The sequence below is a fragment of the Rhinopithecus roxellana genome, chromosome 12 (genome assembly GCF_007565055.1).
Source record: "Rhinopithecus roxellana isolate Shanxi Qingling chromosome 12, ASM756505v1, whole genome shotgun sequence".
Lineage (NCBI taxonomy): Eukaryota > Metazoa > Chordata > Mammalia > Primates > Cercopithecidae > Rhinopithecus > Rhinopithecus roxellana.
The window spans coordinates 6,645,490-6,660,467 of NC_044560.1; the positions used below are offsets into that span (position 1 = coordinate 6,645,490).

Genomic DNA, 14,978 nt, shown 5'->3' on the forward strand with positions numbered 1-14,978 from the left:
CAAGACCAGGCTGACCAACATGGCCAGACCCCATCTCTACTAAAAATACAAAAATTAGCTGGGCATGATGGTGGGCACCTGTAACTCCAGCTACTTGGGAAGCTGAGGCAGGAGAGTCACTTGAACCCAGGAGGCGGAGGTTGCAGTGAGCCAAGATCACGCTATTGCATTCCAGCCTGGGCAATAAAGCTACACTTCATCTCAAAAAAAAAAAGCTGGGCACGGTGGCTCACGCCTGTAATCCCAGCACTTTGGGAGGCCGAGGCAGGAGAATAACTTGAACCTGGGAGGTAGAGGTTGCAGTGAGCTGAGGCTGTGCCATTGCACTGCAGCCTGGGCAATAAGAGGGAAACCAAAACAAAGACTCCAGGCGTGGTGGCTCATGCCTGTAATCCTGGCACTTTGGGAGGCCGAGGCAGGCAGATCACCTGAGGTCAGGCGTTTGAGACTAGCCTGACCAACATGGAAAAACCCCGTCTCTACTAAAAATGCAAAATTATCAGGGCGTGGTGGCGCACGCCTGTAATCCCAGCTACTGCGAAGGCTGAGGCATGAGAAGCACTCAAACCCAAGAGGCAGAGGCTACAGTGAGCCAAGATAATACCACTATACTCCAGCCTGGATGACAAAGTGAGACTCCATCTTAAAAACAAAACAAAACAAAGTTGGGCATGCAAAGAAATAGGAAAATGTAATCCATATTTAGGAGGAAAAAATAACTCAAATCAATCAACAGAAACTGACCTGAGTGGACCCAGAGCGATTAGGCAGACAGGACTTTAAAACAACTATCAATGCTGTGGCTAAGCGAAAAAAAAAGAAACAAACCACCAACTATCATAAATGTTTGAAGAATGAAAGGAAACTATGTTCAAAGAATTGAAGGAAAATATGATGACAATGACTCAAAAAGGGAATCTCAATAGAGAAATAGAAACTTTAAAGATGCGCCAAATGGAAAGTCTAGAGTTGAAAAGTATAATAAACAAAATGAAAAAAATCACTAGATGGGCCCAAAGCAGGTGTGAGGCAGCAGAAGAAAAAAAGAATCAGTTCATATGAAGACAGAGCAATGAAATTATCCAATTTGAAAAACAGAGAAAAAAGACAGAAGAAAAATGAACAGCCTTGTAGACTCACGGGGACAACATCAAGTAGAGCAACACACACACACACACACACACACACACACACACATATATATATAATGGGAGTCCCAGAAGGAGAGGAGAGAGAGAAAGTGGAAGAAAAAAACCAAACAAAACAATGGCCAAAAAGCCTCAAATCTGAGGAAAAACATAAATTTACCAATCCAGGAAACTAAAAAAACCCCAAGTCTGATAAATAAACCCCAAGTCTAGATACATCAAAAATTAAACTGCTGAAAGCAGCAAGAGAAAATGGATTTATTATATGTAGAGAAATGACCATCCAATTAATGGCTGACTTTTCAAGTCATCAGAACACGGTGGAATGACTGTCAATCAACAATTCTATATCCAATCAACCACCTTCAACCATGAAGGCGAAACAAAGACATTCCCAGATATACAAGAATCAGTATAATTGCTAGCAGGCCTATCTTACAAGTCATATATAAGGATGCTCTTCTGGCTGAAAGAAAATGACACCAGACAGTAACTCCGATCCACAGAAAGAAGTGAAGAGTACTGGAAATGGAGAACGGAGAAGACTACACACATATATTTTTTGTGCTTTCTTCTTTTAATTTTTTTTTAAAAACCATCAACATTATTTAAAGCAATGACTATACCACTATATATACCACTGGCTTATAATATATGTAGATGTAATGCGTATAACAAAAATAGAAGAAAGGAAGGACAAGGAAGAAATAGAGCTCTTTTGAAGCAAAGTTGCTATCTTTTACTGAAATTAAATTAATATTAACCTGACATAGATTGTGATTGAGTTGTATATGGTAATCACTTGAGCAACCACTAAGAAAATAACTAAAAATGATTAAATGGTACATGAAAAGTATTTGCTTAACACAAAAGAAGGCAGTAAAGGTGGACTAATGCAACAATAAAGGCACGAGACATCTAGAAAACAAATAGCAAATGCAGTCAGAAAGCCAAGAAAGCCAAATTTATGCACAGTGAAAGAGATCAACCACTTGACTGACAAGAACCATTGAAAATAGACCTTTTTCACCCAAAGCAACTTTTCTGACTTTTAAAGCCAATACTCATTCAGAAAGAGTTATTTGGTGTTGGGGGAATTGTAGTCGTTCTGCCTTGGACATCTGGCTCTCTGTCGGAAGTCCTGAGGATGAAGAAGGGAGCTCGTGAGATCAAGCTCTCCTCATCACAAAGAATCTGACTGTGGCTGACACTGCCCAAAACAAGCACACAGGCTGGGTGTGGTGGCTCACACCTGTAATCCCAGCACTTTGGGAGGCCGAGGTGGTCAGGAGTTCGAGACCAGCCTGGCCAACATGGTGAAACCCCATCTCTACTAAAAATACAAAAACATTAGCCAGGCGTGGTGGTGAGCACCTGTAATCCCAGCTACTCAGGAGGCTGAGGCAGGAGAATAGCTTGAACCCGGAAGGCGGAGGTTGCAGTGAGCTGAGATCACCCCACTGCACTCCAGCCTGGGCAAGAGAGAAAGACTCCCTCTCAAAAAACAAACAAATAAACAAACAAAAAACTCACAAACAAACAAACAAAAACAAGCACGCAGGGGACTTTTTTAGAGTAGGTGTTGGCCATTTCTGAGGGCATCACCAATGACTGAGAAGCTTCTTTCTCTGGAAGCTGCCAAAATACTTAAGATAGTGCCTTTCTGGAGGGACTCCTGAACCTGTGTGGTTGGTAGCAAAGAACAGTCAGTCAGCCTGTCTCTGCCAAAACACAACAGGGCACAGGCTGCCTCTCCTTACTCTCTAGGCTCGGCCCAATCAGCTAGAAAGCTGAGCAGTTGGATGAGTAGAGATGGTGCTGGGGCCTCTTCTTCACTTACACTCAGTGCTCTGCGCTTTGTTGCAGGTGAAGGATTACCCTGAAAACACTTACTACAGCAGCTTCATTTCTCATCTGGCCAACATCAAGTACCCAGGTGAGGGAAGCCAACTGTGGCTGCAGGAGGGAAAGGGAATGAGTGTGGGGTGTGCCCAGGGGGCGGGGGATTGATGCTGGTGGGCAGGGTGGCCAGTGGGCCCTGCCTAGGGGGTCCACCCCTCCCTGTGCCAGATTACTTGTTCCAGTGATTTCTGCTGTTGGCTTAGGCAGCAAACCTCTCTGAGAAGGCTGTGCATAAATTCGATGTGTCACTTCCTATGATTGGAACTTTTGGCTGGAGTTGCACTAAGTAGGGATATCCTCGCTTCGATGGCTGTCACCTCAGCTGGCAGTGACAGTCCTGGCGGCTAGAAAGATGTCCACCTGGCTCCAGGCTGAGATGAATGTCAAGAGGGAAGCCCTCGTCATCCCACTTGGACATACAGACACTTGGGGTGCTCTTCCATCCCCTCTGCCTCCAGAAGGCAGCATTCTTGTAAGAGCCATCTCCTGCCCAGGGTCAACCCTTGACTTTGAGCTATAACCACATCAGCTCTGCATTCTCGACTTCACATGTCCCATTCCGCCCGCACCTCCCAGCCTCCCAGTCCTCTGACTTCAGGACCCAACCCCTCCTGCAACTCACCTGACCCGAGTCCTCCAAACCTGAGGCTTCCACACTCTTGCTCCTAGTGACGCCTGTGTTCTTTCATCTCTCTCCCAGCTTAGATTCCACCCCAACACTCTCAAGTCTCCCTCAACACTCCCATGCAAACACCCTCTATGCCCTCACTCCTCTACTCCTCCATGAACTCACCTGGCAAAGCTCCAGACCAACTCAGAGCTGGCAGCCAAAGAGCTGAATGCAGTTGGACAGGAATCCATAGACATCTAACTGGTATTATTATCGCTATTATTTTTGAGACATGGTCTCGCTCTGTCGTGCAGGCTGGGGTGCAGTGGTGCGATCATGACACAGTGCAGCCACCACCTCTGGGGCTCGGTTGATCCTCCCACTTCAGCCTCCTGAGTAGTGGGGACTACAGGTGCACCACTATGCTTGGCTGGTTTTTTGTATTTTTAGTAGAGACAGGGTCTCACCATGTTCTCAGGCTGGTCTTCAACTCCTAGGCTCAAGTGATCCGCCCACCTCAACTTCCCAAAGTTTTGGGATTATAGGCATGAGCCACCACACCTAGCCAACTGGTATTGTTTTTTTATTTATAGCTACAAATATGAACAGTGCCCAGAAATCCTAAAGTACCACCCTGGGCATTTTCTTTCTGCCCTCCCAAATTCTTGTCACACGCTTTCTCCTCTCTTCTGAAGCCCCTGTGCCCAGGCTCCAGCAACACCCCTGGAGCTGATGTTCCCATTCCCACTCCATTGAGAAGGCAGAAGCCATGGGTCAGAAACACTCCACTCCTTAAACCACGTGCATCTGGTCCAGATTCCACGTCCTCTCTTCAGCTGCAATGGATGACAAATCCCTGCTCTTGTCAACACCACCCCTCCCACGTGGGCCCCAACCCACTCCTCTTCCACGCTCAGGGCCTCCTTTCCTGCCATTCTCTTCCCTCTCTTCTGCATCATTGATTTTTCTTTTTTCTTTTTTGAGATGGATCTTGCTCTGTCACCAGGCTGGAGTGCAGTGGCACAATCTCAGCTCACTGCAACCTCCGCCTCCCGGGTTCAAGTGATTCCCCTGCCTCAGCCTCCTGAGTAGCTAGGATTACAGGCACACACCACCACGCCTGGCTAATTTTTTGTATTTTAGTAGAGACAGGGTTTCACCATGTTGGCCAGGATGATCTCGATCTCCTGACCTCGTGATCTGCCCACCTCAGCCTCCCAAAGTGCTGGGATTACAGGCGCGAGCCACCGCGCCCAGCCTGCATCATTGACTGTTCAGCACACAGATCTGCCCTAATTCCTCCCACCTCCAAACACAAGCAAACAAACGTATCTCCTGATCTTACCATTCCCCAGCTGCCCCCCAGTTCTCCGGCTCCCCTTGAAAAGGTCCTAGAATAGTCCTGTTCTCCTTTCTCACCCACCCCACCCTGAGCTGGCCACTGCTCCACCGAGCCGGAGTGGTGGGCAGATCTATGGGCCACTCTTCTTCTCTTGTCTTAGTTTACCTTCAAAGGGTGGTCTGGCGTGCCCCAGCTCTGCCCTCTCACTCTCTGGCTCCTGCTCTAAGTGTTGGGTGGAGTCAGGCTCTGTCTCATCTCAGTGACTCCATGCAGTCCCACAGCCTGAATTAAAACTTACCACTTAAGGCCGGGAGCGGTGGCTCACACCTCCCAGCACTTTGGGAGGCTGAGGCGGGCCCATCACCTGAGGTCAGGAGTTTGAGACCAGTCTGGCCAACATGGTGAAACCCCGTCTCTACTAAAAATACAAAAATTAGCCAGGCGTGGTGGCGGGTGCCTGTAATCCCAGCTACTCGGGAGGCTGAGGCAGGAGAATTGCTTGAACCCGGGAGGTGGAGTTTGCAGCAAGCTGAGATTGTGCCATTGCACTCCAGCCTGGGTGACAGAGTGAGACAACATCTCAAACAACAACAACAACAACAAATTTACAACTTAAACCATTTCAAATGTATAGTTCAGTAGCATTAAGTACATTCACATTGTGATGCAACCATCACACCCCTCCATTGCCGGAACTTTTTTCGTCTTCCTGAACTGAAACTCTGTACCCGTTCAACAGTAACTCCCCATCTCCCCTTCCAGCTTCTGGTAACCACAGTTTCTGTCTCTAAGAATTTGACTATTCTAGGTACCTCATATAAGTAGAATCATACAGTATTTGTCTTTTTTTTTGTTTGTTTTGGTCTAGATCATTTCACTTAGCATAATGTCTTTTAGGTTTGCCCACATTATAGCATGTTATCAGAATTTCATTCCTTTTTAAGGCTGAAGTGGCCAGGCGAGGTGGCTCACACCTGTAATCCCAGTGCTTTGGGAGGCTAAGGCTGGCGGGGTGCTTGAGGTCAGGAGTTTGAGACCAGCCTGGCCAACATGGTGAAACACCATCTCCACTAAAAATACAAAAATTAGCCGGGTGTTATGGCAGGTGTCTGTAATCCCAGCTACTCAGGAGGCTGAGGCAGGAGAATCACTTGAACCCAGGAGGCGGAGGTTGCAGTGAGCTGAGATTGTGCCACTGCACTCCAGTCTGGGGGACAGAGTGAGACTCTGTCTCAAAAAAAAAAGGCCAAAGGGAGTATGATGTTTTGTTTATCCATTTATCTACCGGTGAGCATTTGGGTGGCTCCCACCTTTTAGCTATTGTGAGGTGAGGCTGCAATGAATATGCCTATGGGTGTACAAGCATCTCTTTGAGTTCCTGCTTTCATTTCTTTTGGGTAGATAGGAGTTGAATTGCTGAGTCATGTGGGAACCTATTTTTTTTAATTTTTTTGTTGTTGTTTTTTGTTTTTTGAGACAGAGTCTCTCTGAGGTGGGAGTGCAGTGGCTCCATCTCTGTTCACTGCAACCTCCGCCTCCCAAGTTCAAGCACTCCTCCTGCCTCAGCCTCCTGAGTAGCTGGGATTACAGGCACGTGCCACCATGCTCAGCTAATTTTTGTATTTTTAGTAGAGATGGGATTTCACCATGTTGGCTAGGCTGTTCTCTAACTCCTGACCTCAAGTGATCCGCCCGCCTTGGCCTCCCAGAGTGCTGGGATTACAGGTGTGAGCTACCACACCTGGCCATATGTTTATTTTTTGAGGAACCATTATACTATTTTCTATAGCAGCTGCATCCTGATTCTGGAATTCTTGGCTTTCACTTAAATATGTTAGAGTTACAAAATAAATCTCTACCACAGAGTCCTTTTGGAGGTTATATCTTGGCATCTTCCAATAGTGATAAAACTTAGAACTCCTTTGCCTACTCATGGGCTTATGTACTCTGAGACATCGTGGCCTTGGTCGAACAGGCCTATCTACGTATGTCTCAAAACTGTATTCTCTGCCTTTAAGAAGCGCAAAAGCGCTCAGGGAAAGTGAAGCAAAACCCAGCTCAATCCTGTGTTGCCTTGAGAGTCTCGTGCTGAGCTCAGGGGCTCAGCGTTGTTGACATGAATGGAACAAGGGCCTCTCTAGAGCAGGAGCAGATGTGGCTCCTGTAGGAGCTTTGCAGGCCCTGGTGCAAGGGGCCCCTCCCTACGCCCCATCTGTGGCTGGGCTTGGTTCCCAGTGGGTGTGGCAGGAAGAGCTCAGGACAAAATGCCTACACCTGGACCCTGGCTTGGTTCTGATTCTGCATTTATTATTTAAAAAAATTTTTTTTTAAACTAATTGTAGAGACGGGGCCTCCCTGTGTTGCCCAGGCTGGTCTTGAACTCTTGGCCCCAAGCAATCCTCCCCGCCTTGGCCTCCCAGAGTGTTGAGATTCCAGGCGTGAGCCACTGCGCCCGGCCTGATTCTGCATTTACAACTGCTGTCTACCCACTTCTCAATGAGCCCAAACCAAGGCATTCTGGTCTTTCTTCGAGGGCACTTACCCAGAAGTCTCCAGGGGCCATATTTATTTCTTTCATTGATCATAAAATGTGTCCTCTGCCTAGCCACGATAATGGTGACCACAGCAGTTACACTTAGGAGTCCTTCCCTATGTAGTGGTTCAATGCCAGCTACTTTCCAGATGTTACCTCCTTACCCTCACAGCAATCCTGCTGACTATTCCACGGATGAGAAAACGGCCGCAGAGCGAGCACCCAGCCAAGAGCACTCAACCAGGAGGAGGTGTCTGAGTGCGTCTATCCCCAAAGTCTCTCCCCTCAATCCCTTCCAGGGAGAAGTAAACTGGGAAATTGTTTCCTAATCATCAGCTTCTACATTCTGCTGAACTCGAGAGATTGCAACCTGGAGAGGCCTGGGCCTGAGCTGTCCTCCTGAGGGGCAGCGGTGGTCCCTGATATTCTGTTACGTTCTGTCTTCTTGGTCAGGACGAAGAACAACCCTGACTGGCCTTGACATTCGGGACATGCTGCCCAAGAACCTCCAGCACTACTACAGCTACCACGGCTCACTTACCACGCCTCCCTGTACTGAGAACGTCCACTGGTTTGTGCTGGCGGATTTTGTCAAGCTCTCCAGGACACAGGTAATGTATGGCATCGCTTTGCCGAAGTCTTCCCATTTGACTGCCTGGTTAACAAGGGTGCTCCCCAGCATCTCAACGAACGTCAACAACTGGGGGGTCCTACGGTATTTTCTGTGTGCAGGGCTACTGTGCCTCATCTATCCAACCTTTTTTTTTTTTTTTTTTTGAGACAGAGTCTCACTCTGTCACCCGGGCTGGAGTGCAGTGGCACAGTCTTGGCTCACTGCAGTCTCCGCCTCCCAGGTTCAAGCAATTCTCCTGCCTCAGACTCCGACTCCCAAGTACCTGGGACTACAGGCATGCACCACCACGCCCGGCTAGTTTTTGTTTTTAGTAGGGACAGAGTTTTACCATGTTGCCCAGGCAGGTTTCAAACTCCTGGGTTCAAGTAATCTGCCTGTCTTAGACTCCCAGGGTGCTGGGATTGCAGGTGTGAGCCACTGCACCTGGCCATCTCCTTTTCTTAAACTTTTCATTTCCTTAGAGAAAGGGATGGAAGAGACCCCTGCTCAAGGACACCCACACCCCAAAATGTTGCCAGTCAGGCTGGAAGTGCCCTCAGACACCTGACAAAAGCAAATGGTAAATTATCTCTGGAAAAAATGAGCTTAAATCCAGACCTAGAAGAATTTTCACAAAGAAAGTTACCTGAAATTAGCTCAATTAAGAAAAAAAATACAAAACATATGAGGAAAAAAGACATTATAAATGAGAGCCAGCAGAATCAGACCTACAAAGATTTCACTTAGTGGAATTATCAGACAATTAATAGGACATAAGAATGTTTAATATGTATAAATAAATAAGAGGTTTAAATATGAGCAAAGAACAAAAAAGTCTAAAAATGGACATCCAGACTTGGTACAAAAACACAAATAGAATTTCTAGAAATGGAAAAATAGTATCAAAAATTAATAATCCAGGTCACTCGCGGTGGCTCATGCCTATAATCCCAGCAGTTTGGGAGGCTAAAGTGGGTGGATCACCTGAGTTCAGGAGTTTGAGATCAGCCTGGCCAACATGGTGGAACCCCATCTCTACTAAAAGTACAAAAAATTATCCAGTCATGGTGGTGGGCCCCTGTAATCCCAGCTACTCGGGAGGCTGAGGTGGAAGAATCACTTGAACCCAGGAGGTGGAGTTTGCAGTGAGCTGAGATCACACCACTGCACTCCAGCCTGGGCAACAGAGCAAAACCCTGTCTCAAAACAAAAACAAAAACAAAAACAAAAACCAAAACCAAAAAATTGGCCAAGCATGGTGGCTCAACGCCTGTAATCCCAGCACTTGCGGAGGCCAAAGCGGGCTGATCATGAGGTCAGGGGTTCGAGACCAGCCTGGCCAACATGGTGAAACCCTGTGTCTACTAAAGATACAAAAAATCAGCTGGGCGTGGTGGCGTGAGCCTATAATCCCAGCTACTCAGGAGGCTGAGGCAGGAGAATCGCTTGAACTCAGGAGGCTGAAGCAGGAGAATCGCTTGAACCCAGGAGGCAGAGGTTGCAGTGAGCTGAGATCATGCCATTGCACTCCAGCCTGGGTGACGGGGCGAGACTGTATCTCAAAAAAACAAAAACAAAAAACAACCCAGTGAATGGGTTTAACAGCATGTTAGATACAGTTTGAGAGAATTAGTAAATTGGAGACAGCCAATAACAGCATCTAGAATGCAGCACAGAGAAAAAGAGATGGAACTATGAAAAGAAGTGAAGAGACACAGTGTACTGGAAAGGTCTAGTAAATGTCTAATCGAAATCCTAGAAGGAGAAGAGAGGCAGAATAGGGAAGAGTCATGATTTGACAAAATATTGACTGACAATTTTCAGGAAGAGATACCAAGTCATATATTCAAGAATGCCAATTAGTTTCTCTCTCTGTCTCTCTCTCTCTCTAGGTGTGTACATATATGTGTGTGTTTGTGTACACAACACCCTGCACTAAACACATCACAGTGAAATCATCAAAGACAAAGAAATAATTTAAAAATTAGCCAGAAAGAAAAGACAGGTTATCATGGAAATAGTCTTATTAGACAGAGAGTTGATTCAACATAGCGACAGTGAAAGTCAGAAGGGAGTGGAAACAATTTCAAAGTGCTGAGGAAAAAAAATAGCCAATATAGAATTGTATGTGCAGCAAAAATGCTTTTCAAGGATATAGACAAAATACAGACATTTTCAGGCCAGGTGAGGTGGCTCACACCTGTAATTCCAGCACGATGGGAGACTGAGGAGGGCGAATGGCCTGAGAAGTTTGAGACCAGCCTGGCCAACATGGTGAAACCCCATCTCTACTAAAAATATAAAAATTATCTGGGTGTGGTGGTGGGTGCCTGTAGTCCCAGCTAGTCAGGAGGCTGAGGCAGGAGAGAATAACTTGAACCCGGGAGGTGGAGGTTGCAGTGAGTTGAGATTGTGTCACTGAGCTCCAGCCTGGCGACAGAACGAGACTCCATCTCAAAAACAAACAAACAAAAAAACCCCGATATTTTCAGAAAAACAAAAATTGAGTTTGCCACTTGATATATTTCTGCTTGCTTCTTTCTGTGCTTTCTACTATTGGACAAATACTCATATAAAAAGCTGAAAAGAGAGATTCTGTTGGAAGAATGCATGGATAGATTAGTTCTGGAATAATGCCTGACACACAGCACCCAGAACCTCCCCTGGACTTGAGATCTTCTTACAGTTGCTTCATCAGGGTTATATAAATCTGAGTTCTAGCCCAGTTGTTAATTCTTTGTTTTGTTTTTTTGAGACAGAGTTCCGCTCTGTCTCCCAGGCTGGAGTGCGGTTGCGTGATATTGGCTCACTGCAGCCTCTGCCTCCCAGGTTCAAGTGATTCTCCTGCCTCAGCCTCCTGAGTAACTGGGATTACAGGTGCACAAGACCATGATCAGCTAATTTTGGTATTTTTAGTAGAGAAGGGGTTTCACCATGTTGGCCAGGCTGGTCTCTAACTCCTGAGCTCAAGTGATCCACCCACCCTGGCCTCCCAAAGTGTTGGGATTACAGGTGTGAGCCACTGTGCCCAGCCAATTGTTATTTCTTTTTTTTTTTTTTTTTGAGACAGAGTCTTGCTCTGTCACCCAGGCTGGAGTGCAGTGGTGCGATCTTGGCTCACTGCAAGCTCCACCTCCCAGGTTCACACCATTCTCCTGCCTTAGCCTCACCAACAGCTGGGACTACAGGCACCCGCCACCACGCCTGGCTAATTTTTTTGTATTATTAGTAGAGACAGGGTTTCACCATGTTAGCCAGGATGGTCTCCATCTCCTGACCTCATGATCCGCCCGTCTCAGCCTCCCAAAGTGCTGGGATTACAGGCGTGAGCCACCGGGCCCGGCCGATTGTTATTTCTTTTACATTACCCAGTGCCTCTTCCCCTCCATAATGCGCTCATGTTGCCCCCAGGTTTGGAAGCTGGAGAATTCCTTACTGGATCACCACAACAAGACCATCCAAAACGATTACCGCAGGACCCAGCCCCTGAACCACAGAGTGGTGGAATCCAACTTCCCGAATCAGGGTGAGCGAGATTGACTCTTGATCATGTTCTGCAGTTTAACTCCTGTTTTACTCCTTCCTCTAGGTGGACCCATCTCTTCTGGCACCGGTAAGGGAAGGAGAGTCATTTCAGTAGCAGGAGACTCAAGTGGGCCAAGCTGCACAGTGTGGCTTGGGCAGAGGGTGATGACTTTTTCCCAGTCCAGGCAGGGATGCCAGTGAGTAGAACACAGGAGACGGTCAGGAGAGACAGCTACGTGATTTATTACCTACATACTCTTGGCTAGAGACAGCAGGAGAAGCAAAAAGACCACAACGTCCAGAAGCTCTCATAAGAGTGTAGGTTCGCCGGGCGCGGTGGCTCAAGCCTGTAATCCCAGCACTTTGGGAGGCCGAGACGGGCGGATCACGAGGTCAGGAGATGGAGACCATCCTGGCTAACATGGTGAAACCCCATTTCTACTAAAAAAAATACAAAAAAAACTAGCCGGGCGAGGTGGCGGCGCCTGTAGTCCCAGCTACTCGGGAGGCTGAGGCAGGAGAATGGTGTGAACCCAGGAGGCGGAGCTGCAGTGAGCTGAGATCCGGCCACTGCACTCCAGCCTGGGCAACAGAGCAAGACTCCGTCTCAAAAAAAAAAAAAAAAACTTAAATTTCTACCCCCCACCCCAATAAGGCCTATTTGTGATTTTCTCCCCACCTTTCCTTCCTGGTTCACTTATTGAATTAATAGGGGATATAGGTGTTTTCTATATTGTTTCCTCCAATACAATTCACTCCTCCAATACAATACTAGCAGAGGAAAAAACAGACGTCAGCTATAGTGATCATTTCTCCATATTGTACTATATACAACATTAACAGCAAGAATTCTTTTTTCCAAAGGCAATGTCATCTTTAACAGGTCCAACTGCAAGCAGGCTGACCAAAGGGAGCTTAGACTCATGCATCTGTCTCCTAATTCTTCTGGAGTCTCTCACTCTGTTGCCCAGGCTGGAGTGCAGTGACACAATCTCATGAGCTCACTCGAACCTCCGCCTCCCGGATTCAAGCGATTCTCCTGCCTCAGCCTCCTGAGTAGCTGGAATTATCGGCATGCCCCCCCACACCAGGGTAATTTTTGTATTTTTAGTAGAGATGGGATTTCACCATGTTGGTTAGGCTGGTCTTGAACTCCTGACCTCAGGTGATCTGCCTGCCCGGCTCCCAAAGTGCTGGGATTACAGGTGTGAGTCACTGTGCCTGGCCTGTCTTCTTGTTCTAAATGTTGCCACGTTTCCCCTGCTTTCCCTAAAACAATTTTACGCTATTCTGGCAATAGGCACCAACAGACTGCGTATCTTTCTATATGCCACATCTGAAATGCTTTCTCCATTAGAGGGTCACTCTAGCGTCTCCTTACGAGGGGGCTCAGATGTTCTAGGTACCAGCCCCAGATTGAGGTACTCCATGTGGTGATTTGTCTGTAGGTCCACTGAGAATCGCTGTTTAGGATTTCTTACTTCAACTCCCAGTTCAGCATCACAGGGCTTCCTTACCCCCAGGGAACCTGAATTGTGGCCTCCCTTTGCTCATTATAGAACAGAGAATTGGGCATCATCTTGGCCCACCTTCCCGCAGACCCAGATTCGCTTTCTTTTCTCTTTCTTTCTTTCTCTTTCTTTCTCTCTCTCTCTCTTTCTTTCTTTCTTTCTTTCTTTCTTTTTCTTTCTTTCTTTCTTTCTTTCTTTCTTTCTTTCTTTCTTCTTTCTTTCTTTCTTTCTTTCTTTCTCTCTCTCTCTCTCTTTCTTTCTTTTTCTTTCCTTCTCTCTCTCTCTCTTTCCCTCCCTCCCTCCCTCCCTCCCTCCCTTCCTTCCTTCCTTCCTCTCTCTCTCTCTCTCTCTCTCTTTTTTTCTGTTTCTTTTTTTTTAGCAGAGTCTTGCTCTGTTGCCCAGACTGGAGTGCAATGGCTCAATCTTGGCTCACTGCAGCCACGACCTCCAGGGCTCAAGCAATCCTTCTACCTCAGCCTCCCAAGTAGCTGGGAGTAGCATGTACCACCACACCCAGCTAATTTTTGTATTTTTTTGTAGCGACGGGGTTTGGCCATGTGGCCCAGGCTGGTCTCAAACTCCTGAGCTCAAGCAATCCACCCACTTCAGCCCCCGAAAGTGCTGGGATTACCTGGCGTGACCCATCGCGCCTGGCCAGGCCCAGATTTCTATGTAGCGGTGATTGGCTCTGATCAATCCAGCTGCATGACTCGTGGTATTGCACTGCTCTGTAGAGAACTGTACCCCAGCGGGGTTGATAGGATTCCCCTGTCCACAAGGCATGACCTGAGAAACCAAAGGTCAGCTACAAAAACAAGACGATGGCCAAATACAGACCTCTTGCAATTTATTTACTAGAAAACACCTCTATACTATATCCCCTCAGGCAAGGGCCACCAGGAATCACGGGAGAAACTAAAATCCAAGAGTAAAGCCCACGTCAACACGCCACCCCTTGGCTCCGGGCAGCCTAGAAGCCTGAGTTCAAACACAGTGAAGACGCATAAAGGCAATGTATTGGGCACATGGAGAGCATTCTAAGGAATCAAAAGACTTCCCAAAAATGCGATGTGGGTTTGGTAACTGGCCGTCCCCCTTCTCTGTTTTTGTGAGGACTGTACAAGGTTTAACCGTTTCCAACTAACTCTTCTTTTCACAGAATATACTCTAGGCTCCGAATTCCAGTTTTACCTACGTAAGATTGAGGAAATTCTTGAGTACTTAAGAAGAGCATTGAACTGAGGAAAGCTAAGAGGAATATTCAATATTAACTAGCTTAAAGTCTGACCTAACCAGAAGAGGCACCTGTCCCCTGCAGCCACACCCTGCCCTGTCTAAGAAACCATGTGTGTCTGGAACAGGCTGCTCCCCCTGGGGCAGCTGTTGAGCTTCTGATTGAAAGAGGGGAAACTGTCATCCTGGACAGGAAGTGAGATGCTATCATCCTGGACAGGAAGTGAGGTGGCTTCAGTTCACGAGAAGGGATCTGAGTTAGACATCACCAGTGGAAACTGATTGGAATAGAAATTTAAAGGAAATAGAACCCTAACTATTCTCCCATCAAATCATATATGTTGATCTGTCTAAATTATAAACCAGCCTGACCTTTCCTTTAGCATTAGATGTAATAAAATAATTTTGGAAATTTGTCATTAAAAATTTTCTTTTCTATTATTTTGTATCACTTCAAATATCCCTTCTTTTCTCCTGCCCACCCCCCACTGCCCCCCTTCTCCTCCCCATTCCCTCCCTACTTCCCCCCTCCAACACCACACACAGGTGAAGGCATAGAGA

General features: G+C 46.9%; 1 protein-coding gene across 1 annotated transcript in view; it reads left to right on the plus strand.

The window, feature by feature from the left end:
• Positions 1-14,685, plus strand: part of CA6 (carbonic anhydrase 6) — a 31,979-nt gene extending 17,294 nt beyond the window's left edge. The window contains exons 5-8 of the mRNA XM_030912980.1: positions 3,015-3,084; positions 7,989-8,146; positions 11,560-11,674; positions 14,344-14,685. Of these exons, the coding sequence (XP_030768840.1) occupies positions 3,015-3,084; positions 7,989-8,146; positions 11,560-11,674; positions 14,344-14,426 (426 nt within the window). The 3' untranslated portion in view covers positions 14,427-14,685. The remainder of the gene's footprint in view (positions 1-3,014; positions 3,085-7,988; positions 8,147-11,559; positions 11,675-14,343) is intronic.
• Positions 14,686-14,978: the final 293 nt, after the last annotated feature.